This window comes from Carassius carassius, chromosome 50 (genome assembly GCF_963082965.1).
Source record: "Carassius carassius chromosome 50, fCarCar2.1, whole genome shotgun sequence".
Classification (NCBI taxonomy): Eukaryota; Metazoa; Chordata; class Actinopteri; order Cypriniformes; family Cyprinidae; genus Carassius; species Carassius carassius.
In genome coordinates, this window is record NC_081804.1 from 8095512 (window position 1) to 8115461 (window position 19950).

A 19950-nucleotide genomic window follows, 5' to 3' on the forward strand; every position below is an offset into this window, starting at 1 on the left:
GAATATTAAGATATTTTGACTGGAAACAGGACAAAAATTCTTAGAAAAGCATTTTTTTTTGCAGTGAACGTTCTTTGAACATATTTTCATCATGCAGACATGGTCAAAGTGACAAAAATGGTATCTCCTTTAATACGGGATCCCATAGACGATGAGTTTCCCATAGAGTTTTTTTTTTTTTTCTTTGCCGTGGGATGGGCTACCATCAAAATGAATATCAATTGAATTACTTAACCTTTTTATCTCTGAATAGTCTTGTTGGAAACTGAAATATTATTCAGTTATTATTCATAGTACAAAAATCATATATGTTGCACAAACAAGCACATCAATCAAATTAATACAAATAAACACATTATCTGGATAGACATGAGTATACACAAATAATTAAAAGACAAGTATGAACTGTAAGAAACTGGGACTTAGCTAGTTGAATATAGCATGATAATACTCGCCCTCAAAGGGCCTGTTTACACCTGGTCACTTCATGCTTTTTCTCTGATAGGATAGCAATCGAATCCTGAAAAGACTATGTGTAAATACCCTCCGAAACACTTTCTACATGGATTTAAATCCGATTGATCAAACCACTTCAGAAGGTGGTCTGGGGCGCATTCCACACAAAACTGGAAAAGCTAGTGTAAATACATCCGGCTGTTAAAAGCATAAATGTCAGTTTTACTCCTCCTAAAAATGTTAAAGGGTTAATATGATGCAATTTCAACTTTTGCTTTCTCTTTTGAGTGTTACAAAGAGATACCCAAAGAGATATACTTTATAAAAGTTAGGACTTGTCCGCGCCCTCCTAAAATGGCTCATTCTAACCTACCCCCACACATGTCACGATGTGGGAAGATTTGCATAATGCCGCCCAAATGTTCACGCAAACAAAGAAGGTGTAACCTTTGATTCTCACTGTTGCCACCGGTGCCTTTAAAAGACAATGCATCCATTATAATGATACACATCTGATTTCTCTCAACTGTTTATTTTTCACACTTAACTAACAGTTTTTTCGAACACACTTTCCAAGATGGGTATTTTGACATATTTTGTGTGTATTTGTCAGTACAAAAGCAAGAGTTGTTTCTTTATAAACAGAGAAGAAGATTTAGAGAAGCACATTGTTTTGTTATGACTATACCCAAATAAAAGTAGACCCTTTGCAGTTTCATAGATCATCTTATTTTTATCTGTACAATCAAAAATGTCATATTTTTAGTTCTTTTCACGGTCATCAAGAAAATAGGAGACAGACCACACCAGAGCTGGCTTCGACCCCAGTGGGTTATTACAGTTTAAAATTAGTCAGAGCTAAGCATCTTTATATTTACAAGTAAATCTCCATATTATGCATCAGCTACTTTTTTTCCCTTATTTTTTGTACACTTATTTTTATGAACCAACATCTTCTTGCAAAACATGTATATAGTGCAAAGACACGTTTTGCCTTATAAAAACTTTAGTATGACTGAGTTTTAAAGCATGAAAAGTACAAAACAAAACCAATAGACAGAACAACCTTGGATGGGATCAAAAGATAAAAAAAAAAAAATTAAAATTCTTTTTTAAAAATGGCCAATAAAAAAAAAAAAATTGCCTAGAAATTTCCTCCACATATCTCACTCAGCTCTTTCATTAAGGGTTTCCATTGATCAGCAAATAGACTCGTTCCGAGTCTTAAAGGGATAGTTCACCCAAAAATGAAAATTCTGTCATCATTTACTTACCCTCATGTCGTTCCATACCTGTAGGAGTTGCTTCTTATGTTGAACTTAAAAGATATTTTGAAGATTGCTGGTAATCAAACAGTTGGTGGTTATTAGGATGTTGTCATTATTATGGGTATTAGCTTATGTCAGCATTAATATCGCTGTTAGTAATGGAGGGTGAAAATTTTCCCTGTTCGTGTACAAAGCTGAATTGTGCCGTCATTAGGGCTTATGTGGTAACGTCCACCGCTGGACCGTGGCGAGGATGTCCCGTGTGAAGAGGGGCTCACCCGAGGCGGGCGGTAGGGTCACAGCGCGTTGCGCCTGCAGCTGTGTCTCATTTTGGGACTGTTTTGTGCAGTTGGGGCAGTGCTCGTGTCGTGGTATCGGTGATTCGGCGATTCCACGCAGAACATTTTGAATACAAAAAGCAAACCTGTGAAATCCAAGTGGAAAGGCTCGACAGCAGTATTTATTTTATTGTTTTATAATGGTTTTGTTTTCTTTAGGAATCCTGTAAGCACTTTTTAATTGTTTTTAAGATGTAATTTTTTGTTCAGATCAAAATGTTATGACATTGTATGTCACAATTGTAAACTGAAACTGAACTTTTAAAGCAGATTCTAATAATATATATGGTCTTTTTTATAAAATACATTTTATATGTATTATACATTTAACTAAAGGATACTGCAAGCACTTTAATTCCCAACACCCCTACCCTACTTTACTCATACTGCATAAAAATTGTTCAATTACCTTCACTGTTAAATGGAGATCCCACTGCGGTCTGGTTAAATCATCTTTTACTTATTCCTAACGTTTGCATATGGTGGTGTGTTCTTACAACACAGATCTACCAAATTTTGCTATAAGTTTGATTACATCATAATATAATATAATTGCGGTTAATAGTGGTCATCGTCTGTTTGATTAAGTCTTTGATTTTTCTGTACACTTCTGCCATATGTACAGAAATTGACAGTCACCACTGATAAGCTACTACTAAATATTGTAGAAAATGAGTTTTCCGTAAAATTGATTTGCAATGATTTTTGTTGTAAAAAGCGCTATGCAAATAAACTTGAATTGATTTCTTAATGACAGCTTTCCTAAAAATATATCCTATTCCTAAAATAAGAAATATCCCAATATATCGCCTTGCTGACAGTATCGCAACATATTGTATTGTGATGAGTTGTTCTTGAACGATTCGTTCATTTTGAACAAATCTTTAATGTGACTCGGGAAGAACGGGGAGTGATTCGTTCAGTCGCGCATGCTAGTGATGCGCGGGTCGTCTCATAACCTGCGGGTCCCTGCAGGTGACCCGCGGGTCGGGTTGGGGCGGGTTAAGAAATTGGCACTTTATTGCGGAGCGGGTTGGGGCGGGTCACTAAAAACAACATTTTTTTAAATCCATTTATGTTGCATGGAATTTAGTGTTGGAAATTTTGATTCTTTCAAGAGTTTCGTTGATGTTCAGTTCGTTCACCAAAATGATTCATTCACTGATTCGTTCAGTGACCATTTCTTCATATTACACAAATACGCCAGCAGTTGTCGAAAAAGAGTGTCTTATGTGTTATTTCTTAAGTCAACGAACGTATTTACTTGTGACAAAAACTGATTTGGCTTCATTAAAGTGTGTGCATGATCGCATTAAATAAATAGTCTAAATAAATTGTTCAGATTAACAAAGCACAAGGTTTTATCGGGGATTAAACGTGGAGTTATGTTCTGTATTGCAAATATGAAAACAAGCGTATGTGCACCTATAACTGCACTTTGTATCTGCTGATTGCTGATCGAGATTTACATGCTTGGCTCACTGACCCTGTATACTCTCATTCAATTCATTCACGAATGAGATGTATCAGTTCATTCAACTCTTTCACCTACGAGAAGATCATATTCGTTCACTACATTCAACAAGTCACATGCTCCGTCACATCTTGAGTAACTCTTTTTGACTATGGAAGCATATGGGTAGCAATATTCAATTTGAGATGTAATATGCAAAACAGTGTTGGGAAGGTTACTTTGGAAATTTAATCAATTACAGATTACAAGTTACCCTATTTAAAATGTAATAGTAGTGTAACTTTTTAAATTACTTTAATAATGTAACTAATTACTTTTGAGTACTTTTTGATTACTTTTCTAAATTTCTAATGAATGTTTATTTGCAAGTGTTAATCATTTTCAAACATTAACACCATGCAGGTTTAACCTTACAGTAGTGCTCAATACTGTCAGACTTTCACCATCCTTCATCACTTGAATTAAGATGATCACATTTGAACACATCCACCACACAATCAGACTTTAGTATTGCCTTTTACTTTGAGATTCATCTGAAGTTCAATGCCAATTTAAAATCAAAAGAAATAGTTTATAGATACTGTTTCTGAACCCAAATATTTGCATAACTACAGGAAACACTGCATCTAACAATGGTTTGGGGAAAAATAGTTAATAAAAAAAACACAATCATATACATCAACTCAAATATGGTTATCTAATAAGCATGTGTCTTATTCTGCGAACTAAACTCCTGAAACATTGATGTCTTTTTGAAACACTGCTGTATCTTTGTATATGATATGATGATAAAACTGCATGTCTGCGCCAAGGGCGGACTGGGAAAAAAATTAGGCTGGGAAATCTCACACTCATACACCAACAACAAATTCTGAAACATGGACAACCCTATTTTGTGTATGGACCTGACATGAAAAAGATTTAAATCCTTAGGTTGGGGGACATGCAAAATAATTAAGAGTTCTCTCCTGAACTGCACCTTCACTTCCATTATCCATCCATCCTCTTATGACTTTCATACTGAAGAATTTTATTTGACTTTTACCATGTTTTGTAAGTGCATTTTACTAGGGCTGCTCCGATCACGATCGGCCGATAATTAATGCGCATCTCGTCAGTAAAGCCGGTTCTCTAATCAGCTTTAAATTCCCTCAGGTGCGTGATTTCACATAGAGCAGCTGTTACTACACAGAGCCATTGTTAACTAAGAAGATGCGCAAATCCACGTTCATTTTCAGCGTTTATTTGCGCATCTTCTCAGTTAACAACGGCTCTGTGTAGTAACAGCTGCTCTATGTGAAATCACGCACCTGAGGGAATTTACCGCTGATTAGAGAACCGGCTTTACTGACAAGATGCGCATTAATGATAGGCCGATCTTGATCGGAGCAGCCCTACATTTTAGTTTTTTTGGCAAATTAATTATCACTTGTATTTATTTTTACTTGAAACCCTGAACAGAAGTGTCGCTTTTCTGCCCCAGCTGTGCTCTTCCACAGTCCACTCCACTCTCTCGAGTCTCACATTGATTACTCGGAGTCTGATCCAAACCGTTTGGCGGATGCGCGGAGAGCGCGCGAGCCCAACCATTGCCAGTCAAGACTAACCGATTCATGATTTATTAGAGATTAAATTATCGAATGGCGGATTCGGAAATACGTACATTCGGCGTGCAAATATAAAATAACAATATTAAAATAGCGGGCCAAATCGTCTTCCAGTCCACCGGGAATTGTCCTGGTTCTCCCGATGGCCAGTCAGCGCCTGGTATCCACAGACACGCAGAACATGCAGGATTCATAGATTGTCATTTTGCGGCTTAATATTCACAGACACTCCCATATCGCGTTTTGATTAAAGTGTACTGATCTACTTTTTGTTTATTCTTCCAAAATGTGGCATATTCTGTCCGCGTTAGGCTGAATTCCATTTTAATGACTGTTTTCGCATCGCGGAGATTATTGGCCGTATGTCTTAGTGCAATTTGGGAAAGAAATAAGCTGTAGCCTATGTGTATGTGTGTAAATATTCAAATGTAATCCCCTTTGTAATCGTTAAAATTTTCATAAGTAACTGTAATTTAATTACTCATTTTTTCTTAGTAACTGTAACTGATTACAGTTACATTTATTTTGTAATTAAATTATGTCTTTTCCCCAATAAGTTATGTCAAAATAAAGGACAGGTAACGAATAACAAAAATGCATGTTGTTTTATTAAAGGAAAAAATATATTTATATTTAAAATATAAATTAAATTAATTAATTAATTAATTGCTACCCATATGCTTCCATATTTGACAGGATGAAACAGTTCACAGAGCTGTTCACGAGCTGCGCATGTGCTGCTAAAAGCGCCGCTCTCGCGCGCTGCTGTGGGAGGAACTTCAGTGAACGAGAAATGAGTCTTTTACTGTCTATGGTCAGTGGATTACGTAAACGAGAACGATTCGTTCACCTAAAAGATTTGTTCACGAATGTACCATCATAGTCCAATTACCTATAGCCTATATTGATAAGGTTACGATACGAAGGTATAAGTAGCAACGTAACTTCCATGATGTCCCCGATGCACGGGGTGGGTCAAGAAATTTTACTTAATTTGCGGGGTGGGCTAGGGCGGGCCAAATAATTTCATAAAAGCAGGATCCACGGGTTGGAAAAAAAACCCGACTCGCGCATCACTAGCGCACGCGCAATATTTTATAGGTTCTGTTCTGCTAGTAGTAATTCACCTGTGTCAGTCAATCCGGTCTTGAGCCGGAAAGAGAATTGATTAGTTCATAGTTCGGGTCTATCGGGTCTTTGACTCATTCCTTAATCACGTGACATACCCATACGTTAAACCAATGCTGTATTGAGCCGGAAAGAGAATTGATTAGTTCATCTTTCAGGTTGTTCGTTCTTTTGTCACATGACGGGACAACATTGGCTAGAGTAATTAGTTAATTGACAACTTTACAAATAGGTGTATCGTACTTTATAACTACTGGTTATGCTTTAAATTGTTCATATGATGGCGAAATCACTTTGATAGTTTTTTTTTTTTTTACAGTGGATTCTAATCTTCAATGACCTTGTATGATTTGTCTGAGTTCACCCTTCAGATTAGACTTCAGAACTGTAGTGTTACTTGTTTAGGATTCAACATGTTATTTGCTTTTGTCATTATGTCCTTTTTGAGCAATCTTCTTGTACATATTAGACCAAAATGTCAAGTTTACCTAGGAAAAGCAATTATACCAGCAAACTCAAAATTAGATTAAAAATGAACAAACTAATCTGTACTTTGTATTGTAGGCTTGGATTATTATATAGCCTTGTCTTTTTGACTGTCTATCAGTAAATAAACACTAATTATTCAATAATTTATTTATAACAGGGCTTTATTTATAAAGTACCACAGATCCTGAAGAAACCGTAACAAAAACACAGTGACAGAAATAGCGTAAGGGGCTGTCACATGATTAAGAAATGACTTGAACCCGAAGACTTTTCAGAGGTGAGCTAATCACAGACTGAAGACCCAGGTAAAAAAAAAAAACTTGAATTGGTCTCTTCTGTATCTTATAGCATCTTAGTTTTGTATTGTTTGTAGTGTGATCAACTAGACATGTTGGGGAAGTAACACGTAACATATTACATTTAGCTGAAATGAACGAAACTAGATTTCTTCATTTTGTTGAAAAAGACACAAAAGTCTGAGTCAGTAAAATGATCCGAACTTCCCATCACTATTGTATTGCCAGATTCTCGGCAACACACAGCTCTACTCATTTTGGTTACACCATGTCAAATTGGTCACACTTGGTCATTACTCTTTTGGTATGGTCTGTTGCATTCAAACTGCACCAGAGTTTGTTTGGAAGTGGACGGAGACCCATCTTTTTAGTGATCTCTATCCACTTTTGCTTTTGGTGTGCGTACCAGAGTTTGGATGGCAGCATTTACACTCAAATGTACCATACTAACAGCAATCACACCAGGGTTTTTAAACTAACCAAACATTACAAGTGTGAGTGCACCCTTTAATGAATCGGATTAAAAAAAAAAAAAAAGGCACCAGACACCAACTCTTCAGATAATTTTAATTTGAGGCTGCTGGGGAGACAGACCAGAAAGCCTTCTAAACAGTTTAAGCAAACAGGGAAAACATGCCATATGAATAAAGTACTGAATTGAAGAGATCTCCTGCAAGTATTATGCAAAATGCCCATGACCATTTCATGGACCACGTCTCCAACCACATCCACGACCCCGTCCCCGATCACATCCCTGACCGCTTCCCGGTCCCTGACCTTGACCGCTCCCCTTTCCCTGACCTTGACCGCTACCCTGACCACTACCCTGTCCCTGACCGTGACCGCTACCCTGTCCCTGACCACTACCCTGTCCCTGACCACTACCCTGTCCCTGACCACTACCCTGACCGCTACCCTGTCCCTGACCGCTACCCTGTCCCTGACCTTGACCGCTACCCTGTCCCTGACCGCTACCTTGTCCCTGTCCCTGACCGCTACCCTGTCCCTGACCGCTACCCTGTCCCTGACCTTGACCGCTACCCTGTCCGCTACCCTGTCCCTGACCTTGACCGCTACCCTGTCCCTGACCGCTACCCTGTCCCTGACCTTGACCGCTACCCTGACCACTTCCCTGACCGCTACCTTGTCCCTGACCTTGACCGCTACCCTGTCCCTGACCGCTACCCTGTCCCTGACCGCTACCCTGTCCCTGACCACTTCCCTGACCGCTACCTTGTCCCTGACCTTGACCGCTACCCTGTCCCTGACCGCTACCCTGACCACTTCCCTGACCGCTACCCTGTCCCTGACCTTGACCGCTACCCTGTCCCTGACCGCTACCCTGACCACTTCCCTGTCCCTGACCTTGACCACTACCCTGACCGCTACCCTGTCCCTGACCACTACCCTGACCACTACCTTGTCCCTGACCTTGACCGCTACCCTGACCACTTCCCTGACCATAACCACTTCCCTGACCAAAACCGCTTCCCTGACCTTGACCATAACCACTTCCCTGACCAAAACCGCTTCCCTGACCTTGACCATAACCACTTCCCTGACCAAAACCGCTTCCCTGACCTTGACCATAACCACTTCCCTGACCAAAACCGCTTCCCTGACCTTGACCAAAACCGCTTCCCTGACCGTAACCGCTTCCCTGACCGTAACCGCTACCCTGACCGTAACCGCTACCCTGACCTTGACCATAACCGCTACCCTGACCTTGACCATAACCGCTACCCTGACCTTGACCATAACCACTTCCCTGACCATAACCGCTACCCTGACCACTTCCCTGACCATAACCGCTACCCTGACCACTTCCCTGACCATAACCGCTACCCTGACCATAACCGCTACCCTGACCATAACCGCTACCCTGACCACTTCCCTGACCGTAACCGCTACCCTTACCTTGACCATATCCGCTTCCCTGACCATAACCGCTACCCTGACCACTTCCCTGACCAGTTTCCGGACCACTTTCCTGATCACTTTCCGGACCACTTTCCGGACCACTTTCCGGACCACTTTCCGGACCACTTTCCGGACCACTTTCCTGATCACTTTGTTCACTACATGCATGGCCACAGGTGGTTGGGCAACACTTCTGTGTGGCAGGACACTGGCCATCATGGAAACAGAGGTCAGCACATTCTGGAACACGCTTCGGTTTGGGACACTGACCCGGCTTCACTGCATGGACACAGATAGCAACCATTAGTCTGTGTATATAGACTGTATGCCACGTCAAAATACAGCAACAAACATGAACAACAAATTTTACCTACAGCGTAAATTCTAATTACTCTTTTTGTAAAGCCATCCAAAGGGATTTAAAGGTGGGGTATGCATTTTCAAAAATGCTTTAGAAAGCAAAGTTGGGCAGAGTGGCAAAAACTTGTAGCCAATCAGCAGTAAGGGGCATGTCTACTCATGAATGGGGAGGAGAGATCACTCAGTGCATACAACTGACATTAGACGAGTGACAGATGTTGGATTAAAAATGAATAAGCCAGAAGAAGACATCTGCGGAACAAAAGAATGCTTAAGATAAGGCAAGTATGACCTTTGTAAATATTGGATCAGCTTTCCAGGGCTGGAGAGAACAAATAGCTATGCACCTGTGGGCAGAGCTATTAAAATAGAGGATTTTTTTAAATCTGCATTGGCTACCAGAAATAACTAATCCAATATTTAATTCAAACCTACTTTTGATAAAGGCAAAATCCCAAAACAATGACCAATACCTGTATAAGGAGCTGTACAGTAATTTCCACTTCCATTGCCGCAGCACTTCTCATCGTTGGGACAGTCAGAGTCACCGTTACAGGACCCATTAAACAAGCTTCCAGATGTTTGAGGGGGACACTCTCCTGGCTTTGCTGTTATACATACATGTCAAAGAGCATCACTGAGGGCACTTCCATTCACTTGGTGACATCAAGAAGTTTTTTCCAGGTTTTAAGTTCTACAATCAGCAAGGTTTTGGGAAGCCTTATCTAGCAAGTGTCTGAGAAAATAAGAGCATCGGATTGTGCTCTTCGTGATGTGGCAAACCAAAGCAGGGGTCAGATTCACAAATCTTAAACATAACTTATGATAAATTCCAAGACGTTCGTAAGAAGATTCTTAAGCGCAATGGAGTTCTCATGTTCTGAACACCTGAATTCTTGAATTATGAGTGAACATGTGAGGCACTGATAAACATCTTTTTGCACTTCCTGCTGATTACCCCTATAAATCATAAGCACAATTTATCGGAGTTTGACTAGTACTCAGCTTGCATTTTAATGCAGCGTTCTTGAACCGCTACTAATCCGGTCCATTCATGCGCTGATTACGGCCAAAGACTTTTGCATTTATAAACTTAAGCATTAAAGCTCCTATCTGACTCTTTTATAGTTGCTACGGAGTTTTGAAGTCAGCAAAACGGAGCATCACACATAGGCTAACCGTTACAAATCATGGTTTACATTAACGGTAACCGTGAGCTCTTCAGATAACTCATGCACATCCCGATTAAGGGTTAACTTGCGTAGCTAGTGTTATAGTAATGAACACATTTGAAATAACCCAATAAATTCATTAAAGTCTTACTGTTTGGGATTTAAGACAATTCTGGCACGGTCTTAATTTTGTGATGAAGAACTTGTACTCAAGTTTTGGCTCATGTTTGTTTGTTTTTAAATCTGAATACTTCAGTTTTAATAGTCTCTGCTTTAAGCTTACATTGAATTCAATGCATCACAGGTGTTTATTTTGTGGACCTTAGCATCCATCATTAAACTCGCTGGAAACAGGCTGCACACACGGGCTCGCAGTCAAAAGCAACATCATGCATGTCCTCCAGAGCATTCTCGATCAGGAAAACGACCTCGTTGGGTCAGCATGACAATTAGAATCACTAGACCATAACCAGCCACTGGACACAAAAATCTTGTCCTGGAGGTACAGTGTGCTGCAGAGTTTAGCTCCAACCCTGACCAAAGTCACCTGCCTGTGATTTTCTAATTATCATAAACACATTGATTAGCATGCCCATGCGGGTTTGATTAGGGTTAGGTCTAAACTCCGTAGGAAAGTAGATCTCTAGGTCCAGATTTGAGGATCCCTGTACTAGAGCATCATTGGGGGAGGCCAGGAGTGAAACTTGTCAAATCAGGGACAACGCAAGGAGTCTTCAACATTAATACAAAACTTACATTGAACTGCGTCAAATCAAAAGGGTTTCAAAACCTAATACTCATCCCCAAACTGTTAGTTTTAAAAAGACCTTATTCCCTTATTTTTTGCATTTCTTTAACAAGTTAACGGATTCTCACCTGCAGTTTGTCCTTCAGTAACATCTGTTATGCTCAAGTATCCAGAAAGACAACATAAAACAGCAATCAACGAGCAGTACAATCGAGCTGTCATCATCCCAACCTGCGATCTCATAATGATCCCTACTAGAAAATGCACTGAATTGAGGTGTGGACAACAATGCACACAAATAATAATGTGGCTGCAATAGAAGTTGCTGTAAAAATTGGGTTTTAAAGAGCCAAGGAGATCAGGTCAACTCCAACCCTGATCAAACTCACCTGATCTGGGAGATCTTGATTAGCTTGTTCAGATGTGTTTGATTGAGGTTGGACCATATGAAGGCTGCAGTGCTTTCACGCCATGTCATAATAATTAAGGTAATCTAATTACAAGAGGATTGTGTGTTTCCATGGTAACACTATCAACTGCAAAATGAAGATGCAGTGGTCAGCAGGTACAGCGTCTACTGCCACATGAAACTCTGTGCTATCGTCTTATGAGCTACTGATAATGAAAACTGCTCAGAATTAAATACTGAGGTTGTTTCAAAAATGAGTGTGCTCTATAGCCTCAATGCATATATATATATAATTTTTTTTGGGAGATGAAGTGAAAACTCTGAGTATGTTAACCCTGAAATGAGGGGAAACTCTGGATTTTCCATTTCAGAATGGGAGGTTTGTCAAACCAGAGAAAGCAGGGTAACTCATGCCTGTTTCTGAAAAAGAGGTAACTTACTCAGAATCCGTTTCTGTGGTAACTTACTGTATGAACCTAACCTGGTTCCAGAGTTTCTTGCGGTCTCCTCCCAAAAGCGTAAGCGATGTTTAAATACCTCATTCACTCTGCTAAAATGCTTTTCTTACAGAGTACAAATATCTAAAAAATTCTGACGTTGAGATGCAGTTTCTATAGATACAATTTTTACAATTATATAAAGGTATTTAGTTTCCTCGGGGGAAAACAAGTGCATTTAAGTGCATTTTACGTAACACGTAAAATTGTCTGCCGTAAGGTAAGGAAAATTATCTTAATTCAAACAGAAACAAGCATGTTTTGAATTTCTTATCCTACTGGCAGATAATTAGCAAAATAAGAAAAATGCATCTTGATTTAAGAATATTAAGATATTTTGACTGGAAACAGGACAAAAATTCTTAGAAAAGCATTTTTTTTTTGCAGTGAACGTTCTTTGAACATATTTTCATCATGCAGACATGGTCAAAGTGACAAAAATGGTATCTCCTTTAATACGGGATCCCATAGACGATGAGTTTCCCATAGAGTTTTTTTTTTTTTTTCTTTGCCGTGGGATGGGCTACCATCAAAATGAATATCAATTGAATTACTTAACCTTTTTATCTCTGAATAGTCTTGTTGGAAACTGAAATATTATTCAGTTATTATTCATAGTACAAAAATCATATATGTTGCACAAACAAGCACATCAATCAAATTAATACAAATAAACACATTATCTGGATAGACATGAGTATACACAAATAATTAAAAGACAAGTATGAACTGTAAGAAACTGGGACTTAGCTAGTTGAATATAGCATGATAATACTCGCCCTCAAAGGGCCTGTTTACACCTGGTCACTTCATGCTTTTTCTCTGATAGGATAGCAATCGAATCCTGAAAAGACTATGTGTAAATACCCTCCGAAACACTTTCTACATGGATTTAAATCCGATTGATCAAACCACTTCAGAAGGTGGTCTGGGGCGCATTCCACACAAAACTGGAAAAGCTAGTGTAAATACATCCGGCTGTTAAAAGCATAAATGTCAGTTTTACTCCTCCTAAAAATGTTAAAGGGTTAATATGATGCAATTTCAACTTTTGCTTTCTCTTTTGAGTGTTACAAAGAGATACCCAAAGAGATATACTTTATAAAAGTTAGGACTTGTCCGCGCCCTCCTAAAATGGCTCATGAACCCCCACACATGTCACGATGTGGGAAGATTTGCATAATGCCGCCCAAATGTTCACGCAAACAAAGAAGGTGTAACCTTTGATTCTCACTGTTGCCACCGGTGCCTTTAAAAGACAATGCATCCATTATAATGATACACATCTGATTTCTCTCAACTGTTTATTTTTCACACTTAACTAACAGTTTTTTCGAACACACTTTCCAAGATGGGTATTTTGACATATTTTGTGTGTATTTGTCAGTACAAAAGCAAGAGTTGTTTCTTTATAAACAGAGAAGAAGATTTAGAGAAGCACATTGTTTTGTTATGACTATACCCAAATAAAAGTAGACCCTTTGCAGTTTCATAGATCATCTTATTTTTATCTGTACAATCAAAAATGTCATATTTTTAGTTCTTTTCACGGTCATCAAGAAAATAGGAGACAGACCACACCAGAGCTGGCTTCGACCCCAGTGGGTTATTACAGTTTAAAATTAGTCAGAGCTAAGCATCTTTATATTTACAAGTAAATCTCCATATTATGCATCAGCTACTTTTTTTCCCTTATTTTTTGTGCACTTATTTTTATGAACCAACATCTTCTTGCAAAACATGTATATAGTGCAAAGACACGTTTTGCCTTATAAAAACTTTAGTATGACTGAGTTTTAAAGCATGAAAAGTACAAAACAAAACCAATAGACAGAACAACCTTGGATGGGATCAAAAGATAAAAAAAAAAAAATTAAAATTCTTTTTTAAAAATGGCCAATAAAAAAAAAAAATTGCCTAGAAATTTCCTCCACATATCTCACTCAGCTCTTTCATTAAGGGTTTCCATTGATCAGCAAATAGACTCGTTCCGAGTCTTAAAGGGATAGTTCACCCAAAAATGAAAATTCTGTCATCATTTACTTACCCTCATGTCGTTCCATACCTGTAGGAGTTGCTTCTTATGTTGAACTTAAAAGATATTTTGAAGATTGCTGGTAATCAAACAGTTGGTGGTTATTAGGATGTTGTCATTATTATGGGTATGGCGATTTGGGAAAAAAGTTTACACAAAATAGCTTAAGCCACTTTGAAACTCTCCTGTTATTTTTTTATTATTATTATTTTATATGCTTTGTTATGAACATAACATTTCAAACATACTGAAATACTTTATTCACGGAGTGAAGGCGGAGCGTGTTTCTGGTATCAGTGAGCGTGGAGGGGAAGTTGTTGCTTCTCACAGACTCTGCTGCGAGTGAGAGAGATGTTTCACCCGACGAAATGAAGACTACCGCGGCTGCACAAGCACATCTGCCAAAAATCAACCTGCAGCAATTAATGCTCATTCATCGACTCGCTAAGCTTTACTTTTGTTGGTCGCATGGCAGTAAATAATTCGATAATATGACCATGCAGTCAATACAGATATTTAATAAGAACATTAAAATAAGCAGGGCTAAATAAAACAATAAAAAACGCACGCCAGGTCTACACTGGACACGAGTGGAACGATCCAACAAAAGACAGCAGAACCCAGTGATGGATACACTGGACTCGATCCCCATCAGTGAACTGATGCTCGTTCTGTTTATGATGAAATGTTCTGACACTGTGTTCAGATGATTTGACACTATAGTGTGATGTCATCAAGTTTAGACACACTTTTCGCTGTGGGGCACAGATGACAACTCTCGCGTCCGGTGTAGACACAGTATGGCAAGCCAAATTAACTTTTATTCATTCGCAGGATATGTATTCTTGATATCAACAATTCAATTTTCACTAGTAACAATGTTAATTCTTGATATCAACAATTACATTTCCACTAGTAACAATTGGAATTTTTGATATCAACAATTACATTTCCACTAGTAACAATGTTAATTTTTGATATCAGGAATTAGATTTCTACTAGTAACAATTGCTATTTTTGATATCAACAATTCAATTTTCCCTGGTAACAATGTTAATTCTTGATATCAGGAATTGTATTTTCACTAGTTAAATGTCACCATAGGCTTCCATTCAAATTTAATTGTTGATATCAAGAATTGCTTTCTTACTAGTTGAAATTCCGATTTCACATATCAGAAATACAATTCTTACTAGTAAAGACATTTATTTTTGATATCAGTAATCACATGGTTACTAGTACAGACGTCTATTCTTGATATCAACAATTTAATTCTTGATATCAACAATTTAATTCTTGATATCAACAATTTAATTGTCACTAGCAGAGGTGGAAAGAGTACAAAAATATTCTACTCAAGTAAAAGTACCATTACATTAATGAAATTTTACTTAAGTACAAGTTAAGTACTTAAGTTCATGTTGCATGACGTCATCGAAGTATGTCCCAGAACGTGCATACTCTTTTGCTACACACTCAAAAGTATGTACTTTTTTTGTGAGGAAAAACCTTTTAGGTCATAGTATAAGTAGGCTAATTGGAACTCAGCATTAGGTTTATTTGAAAACTACATGATATGTGTGCTGGAGCAGGGTTAGAACTAAACTCTGCAGGGCTATGGCCCTCCAGGAACTGAGTTTGACACCCCTGGGATAGGTCTATTAATCTCAAACTAGTTGTTTTTAATTAAAGGAATCAGTTATTTAGAATAATAAAACATTTGGGCTGTTACCAGGCAAATCAGTATCAACAAACTTCTTTCCATCTTTTAATGCAGAGGAAATGCAGAAGATTCATTGGAAGTGGCATTTAGATGTATTACACTGTTTAGTGAAGGACAAGAATGCATTTAACCTGCAGTTACAAATGCATGAATAATGTTTTGATATACAAGACATAAAATGTTGAATACTCATTTGAAATGATAAGAAATTAATTATTTAAAAAAAAATCAAAAGATACTTTAAATGTGAAATTAAAATGGCCAGTATGTGTCAGCAAGTCACTGTTAATAAGTGAGTCATTGCGATTGAACCGAATCATTTAAACGTTTGATTCATTCAGGAACGAAACACTGTCACGTTGCTCAGAGACACAAAACTGTGCTTTGGTGGCTGTGTTTGGAATTATTTTCTGTTGTAGAAATAGAGCTAAAAAAGGCAATATGGTGTCTAAACGAAAGTCTCTTAATTAACTTGTTTACTGAACTGTTATATATATGTATGTATATATTCATGATGATTTTTGGAGGAAAAGACGGCATTCTTTGTGTGATTTTGATTTAATATATGAAATTATATAAATATGTGAATTTTCTGCCCCTATATCTTCAATTTTGTGATCATTCTAAATGCATTTTAGGAGACTGAATCACACAGTGAAAGAACGCGCTATAAATGCACGCGCACATCATTAAAATAAAAAATATGATATTATTGCAGACGATATATATAGCACACTCCTCACCACTGTCTTTGTGGCTAATTTGTGCAAAACCTCTTGCTAAAATGTCAAAGCTTCATTTTAACCACCAATGCAACGATGCAATTATTTAGCTTACCTCTACATTCTTGCGATGGGTTGATGTCTTGTCGAGATTTTATAAGCTGCTGGTCTTCCTAGGCAAGTACAGCTTACACTGCATAATAGCGCATACATATGGCCAGGGGTTCACTTCATTTCCTTCGAGTTCAACTTCAGAATATGACGGGGTTTCGTTTTCAGCGGTGTCTGCACCACTAACGCCTGTTTTGTCCATCTGCATCTTTCTTGTGATTTTAGCGCCAGTTTGCCCTCCTGCCCATTATTTACTGACGTAGTTTCCATGGAGCGATTTATTTTTTTAGTAATTTGTTTTTTACTCAGTAATTAATGTGTTTTAAAATGTAGCGAAGTGCAATACTTTAAACAAAATATACTTAAGTAAAAGTAAAATTACAGATTTAAAAAATTACTTTAAAAAGTATTAGTACACAAAAAAGCTACTCAATTACAGTAACGCGAGTAAATGTAATTCGTTACTTTCCACCTCTGGTCACTAGTGACAATGTTCATTTCTGATATCATGAATATAATTGTTACTAGTAAGACAGCCATTTTAGATATCAGAAATTACCCTCCCAATTGTTGATATCAGAAATACATTTTCAGATATCAGAAATGAACAGTGTCACTAGTAACAATTACATTTTTGATATCAAGAATTAACATTTCAACTAGTAACAACTAAATTGTTGATATCAAGAATTCACATTTTTACTAGTAAAAATGTCATTGTTGATATCAAAAATTATATTTCTACTAGTAAGAAATACAAAGCTGATATGTGAATTTAGAATTGTAACTAGTAACAAATGCATTTTGATATCTGTAATAGTTTTGGCGCCGTTTTAACATTTAAACATGTGAATTGTTGATATCAACAATTTAATTCTTGATAACAAGAATTTAATTGTTGATATCAATAATTGAATTCTTGATATCAACAATTACATTTCCACTAGTAACGTCACGTATTCTTGATATCAACAATGACGTCATCACTCGCAGAAATAAGTTTATCATATCAAAAATGAAATTACAACTAGTAATACACTTAATTCTTGATATCAGTAACTTAATTCTTACATGTTAAAATGGCATTTTCACTAGTAAAAATTGTAATTTAAGATATCATTAATTCCTTTTTGGATATGTGCATATCAATGAACCCCTTTTTGGATATGTGCATAATTTAATGTCCAACCCTTTATGAATGTTTATGGAGGATAGACGACAAGGTAAAGAGTCCAACAGAGAATGGGCACATTCGATTGCCCTCTCGTGAAAATAAAATGCTCCTGTAGGCTATTTTTAATAATTATTTTTATTTTTATTTTGGCACAGCCTATTTAACTGTGACACTAAAAGACACTAGTATTCTGTTGTGTTCTGTGGCGTAGATGGTAGAGCACAAGGCAATCGCTTTTGGAGGCGATAGACCCGGGTTCGATTCCGCCTTCTGCCGAGCTTTTTCTTCACCCTTTTCACATCACCTATCACATCGAAAGGCTTATATTTTCAATAAAACTCAACGAAATTATCGATAAGTGGAAAATAACGTGGATATTGTGTAAGGCTAGGGCTATTTGTAGGGGCGGTGTCCATTTAATCATTTGTAAATAACAATTATAATTTACTCTCAATATGTTATTATTGTAGCCTATACTGTTTTATAATGTAGCCTAATACAATAATGAGGTGCACATATTGGTCACTACTTGCAATAAGTAGCACAAACAGCATCAAACTACTATTACTGTAAGAAAAAACTCATATTATTAAATAGGGTAAATACAGTCTATTGCTAATAAAATATGCTATTTTCACTTAGTGTAAATATAATTCATTGTATTCAAATAGGCCTGCCAAAATCAAATTCTAAACTATCAGCCAATTTCAAGTGGAAGATGAATGCTGTGATATTACGTTTATCCACTAGAGGGAGCAAGTTTATAAGGATTTATTTATTGAAAATAAATGCAATAAATATGTATAACCTTATAGTAGCAACAGTAGTTAAATATTATTAGTGTGCATAGAAATATGTTAAATGCTTGTAGATCATTTACCCCAATAAAACAAACTTGATTAAATATACAGTATCTACAGAAGAAATTACACTTTGCTACAAGTGTACAGCTTGTATAACAGTGTAAATTTATTTACCAGTCCTCTTGTCCACCGATGCTTCAAGAACCGGACAACACGTTATATAAAAATAATTCCTATAAGGACACGACTCGTTCATGTAGCCAACGATATTCTAAATAATAATAATAATAATAAAGTCCAGTAAAATGTTTGTATGATGCATTACCTGTTATATTTTTCCTTTTGGTTGTATTTTTTTATTTGATATAGGCTATTAGAAGAAAGTGTAATAAAACCAAAAATAAAACCCTGAACAAACGACATGAAGTTATTTTTAAAACTAAATGAATGCCTTGTTCATTTTTCCTTTTAATTATCCGAAGGGCTTGGTGGCCAATAAAAAGAAACAGCATCGATTTACAAAAATGAATCCAGCCGTAATATAATTTTCAAGTTTCAAAACAACAAAACAAATAAATAAAGGAGGAGCCCTTTCTGCACGTTGACGTTCTTATGCCATCTTTGGCCAATGCTGACGCTAGAACAAGGGGTGTCGGAAAATCTCATTAATATTCATGATCTCCAACGTGGTTACTAGTACAGACGTCGATTCTTGATATCAACAAATTCTTGATATCAACAATTTTATTGTCCCTAGTAACAATGTTAATTCTTGATATCAACAATTCGATTATCACTAGTTAAAATGTTGATTCTTGATATCAGGAACTAGATTTCTACTAGTAATAATTGCTATTTTTGATATCAACAATTCAATTTCCACTAGTAAAAATGTTAATTCTTGATATCAATAATTCAATTTCCACTAGTAACAATGTTAATTTTTGATATCAGGAATTAGATTTCTACTAGTAACAAATGCTATTTTTGATATCAACAATTCAATTTTCACTAGTAACAATGTTAATTCTTGATATCAGGAATTGTATTTTCACTAGTTAAATGTCACCATAGGCTTCCATTCAAATTTAATTGTTGATATCAAGAATTGCTTTCTTACTAGTTGAAATTCCGACTTCACATATCAGAAATACAATTAGTAAAGACCTTTATTTTTGATATCAGTAATCACATGGTTACTAGTACTGACGTCGATTCTT

The 19950-nt window shown here is 37.0% G+C and overlaps 1 protein-coding gene across 1 annotated transcript; it reads right to left on the reverse strand.

Annotated features, from left to right (window-relative positions):
- Nucleotides 1-1638: 1638 nt before the first annotated feature.
- On the reverse strand, nucleotides 1639-11564 carry LOC132133329 (perlwapin-like). The gene is made up of 4 exons (XM_059546121.1): nucleotides 11385-11564; nucleotides 9810-9944; nucleotides 9010-9255; nucleotides 1639-1679 (listed from the first exon to the last, which is right to left on the reverse strand). The coding sequence occupies exons 1-4, from the start codon at nucleotides 11497-11499 to the stop codon at nucleotides 1639-1641; spliced, it is 537 nt and encodes a 178-aa protein (XP_059402104.1). The 5' UTR covers nucleotides 11500-11564.
- Between the last annotated feature and the right edge of the window lie 8386 nt (nucleotides 11565-19950).

Excerpts from the sequence above, each read along its gene's own strand:
- LOC132133329 (XM_059546121.1), bottom strand. The coding sequence starts at position 11,499 with ATGAGATCGCAGGTTGGGATGATGACAGCTCGATTGTACTGCTCGTTG. Across the intron at positions 9,256-9,809 it reads CTGTACAGCTCCTTATACAG|TGAAGCCGGGTCAGTGTCCC; the intron begins GTATTGGTCATT and ends GTGTCCATGCAG. Across the intron at positions 1,680-9,009 it reads TGGTCAGGGAAGTGGTCAGG|ACTCGGAACGAGTCTATTTG; the intron begins GTAGCGGTTATG and ends TATCCCTTTAAG.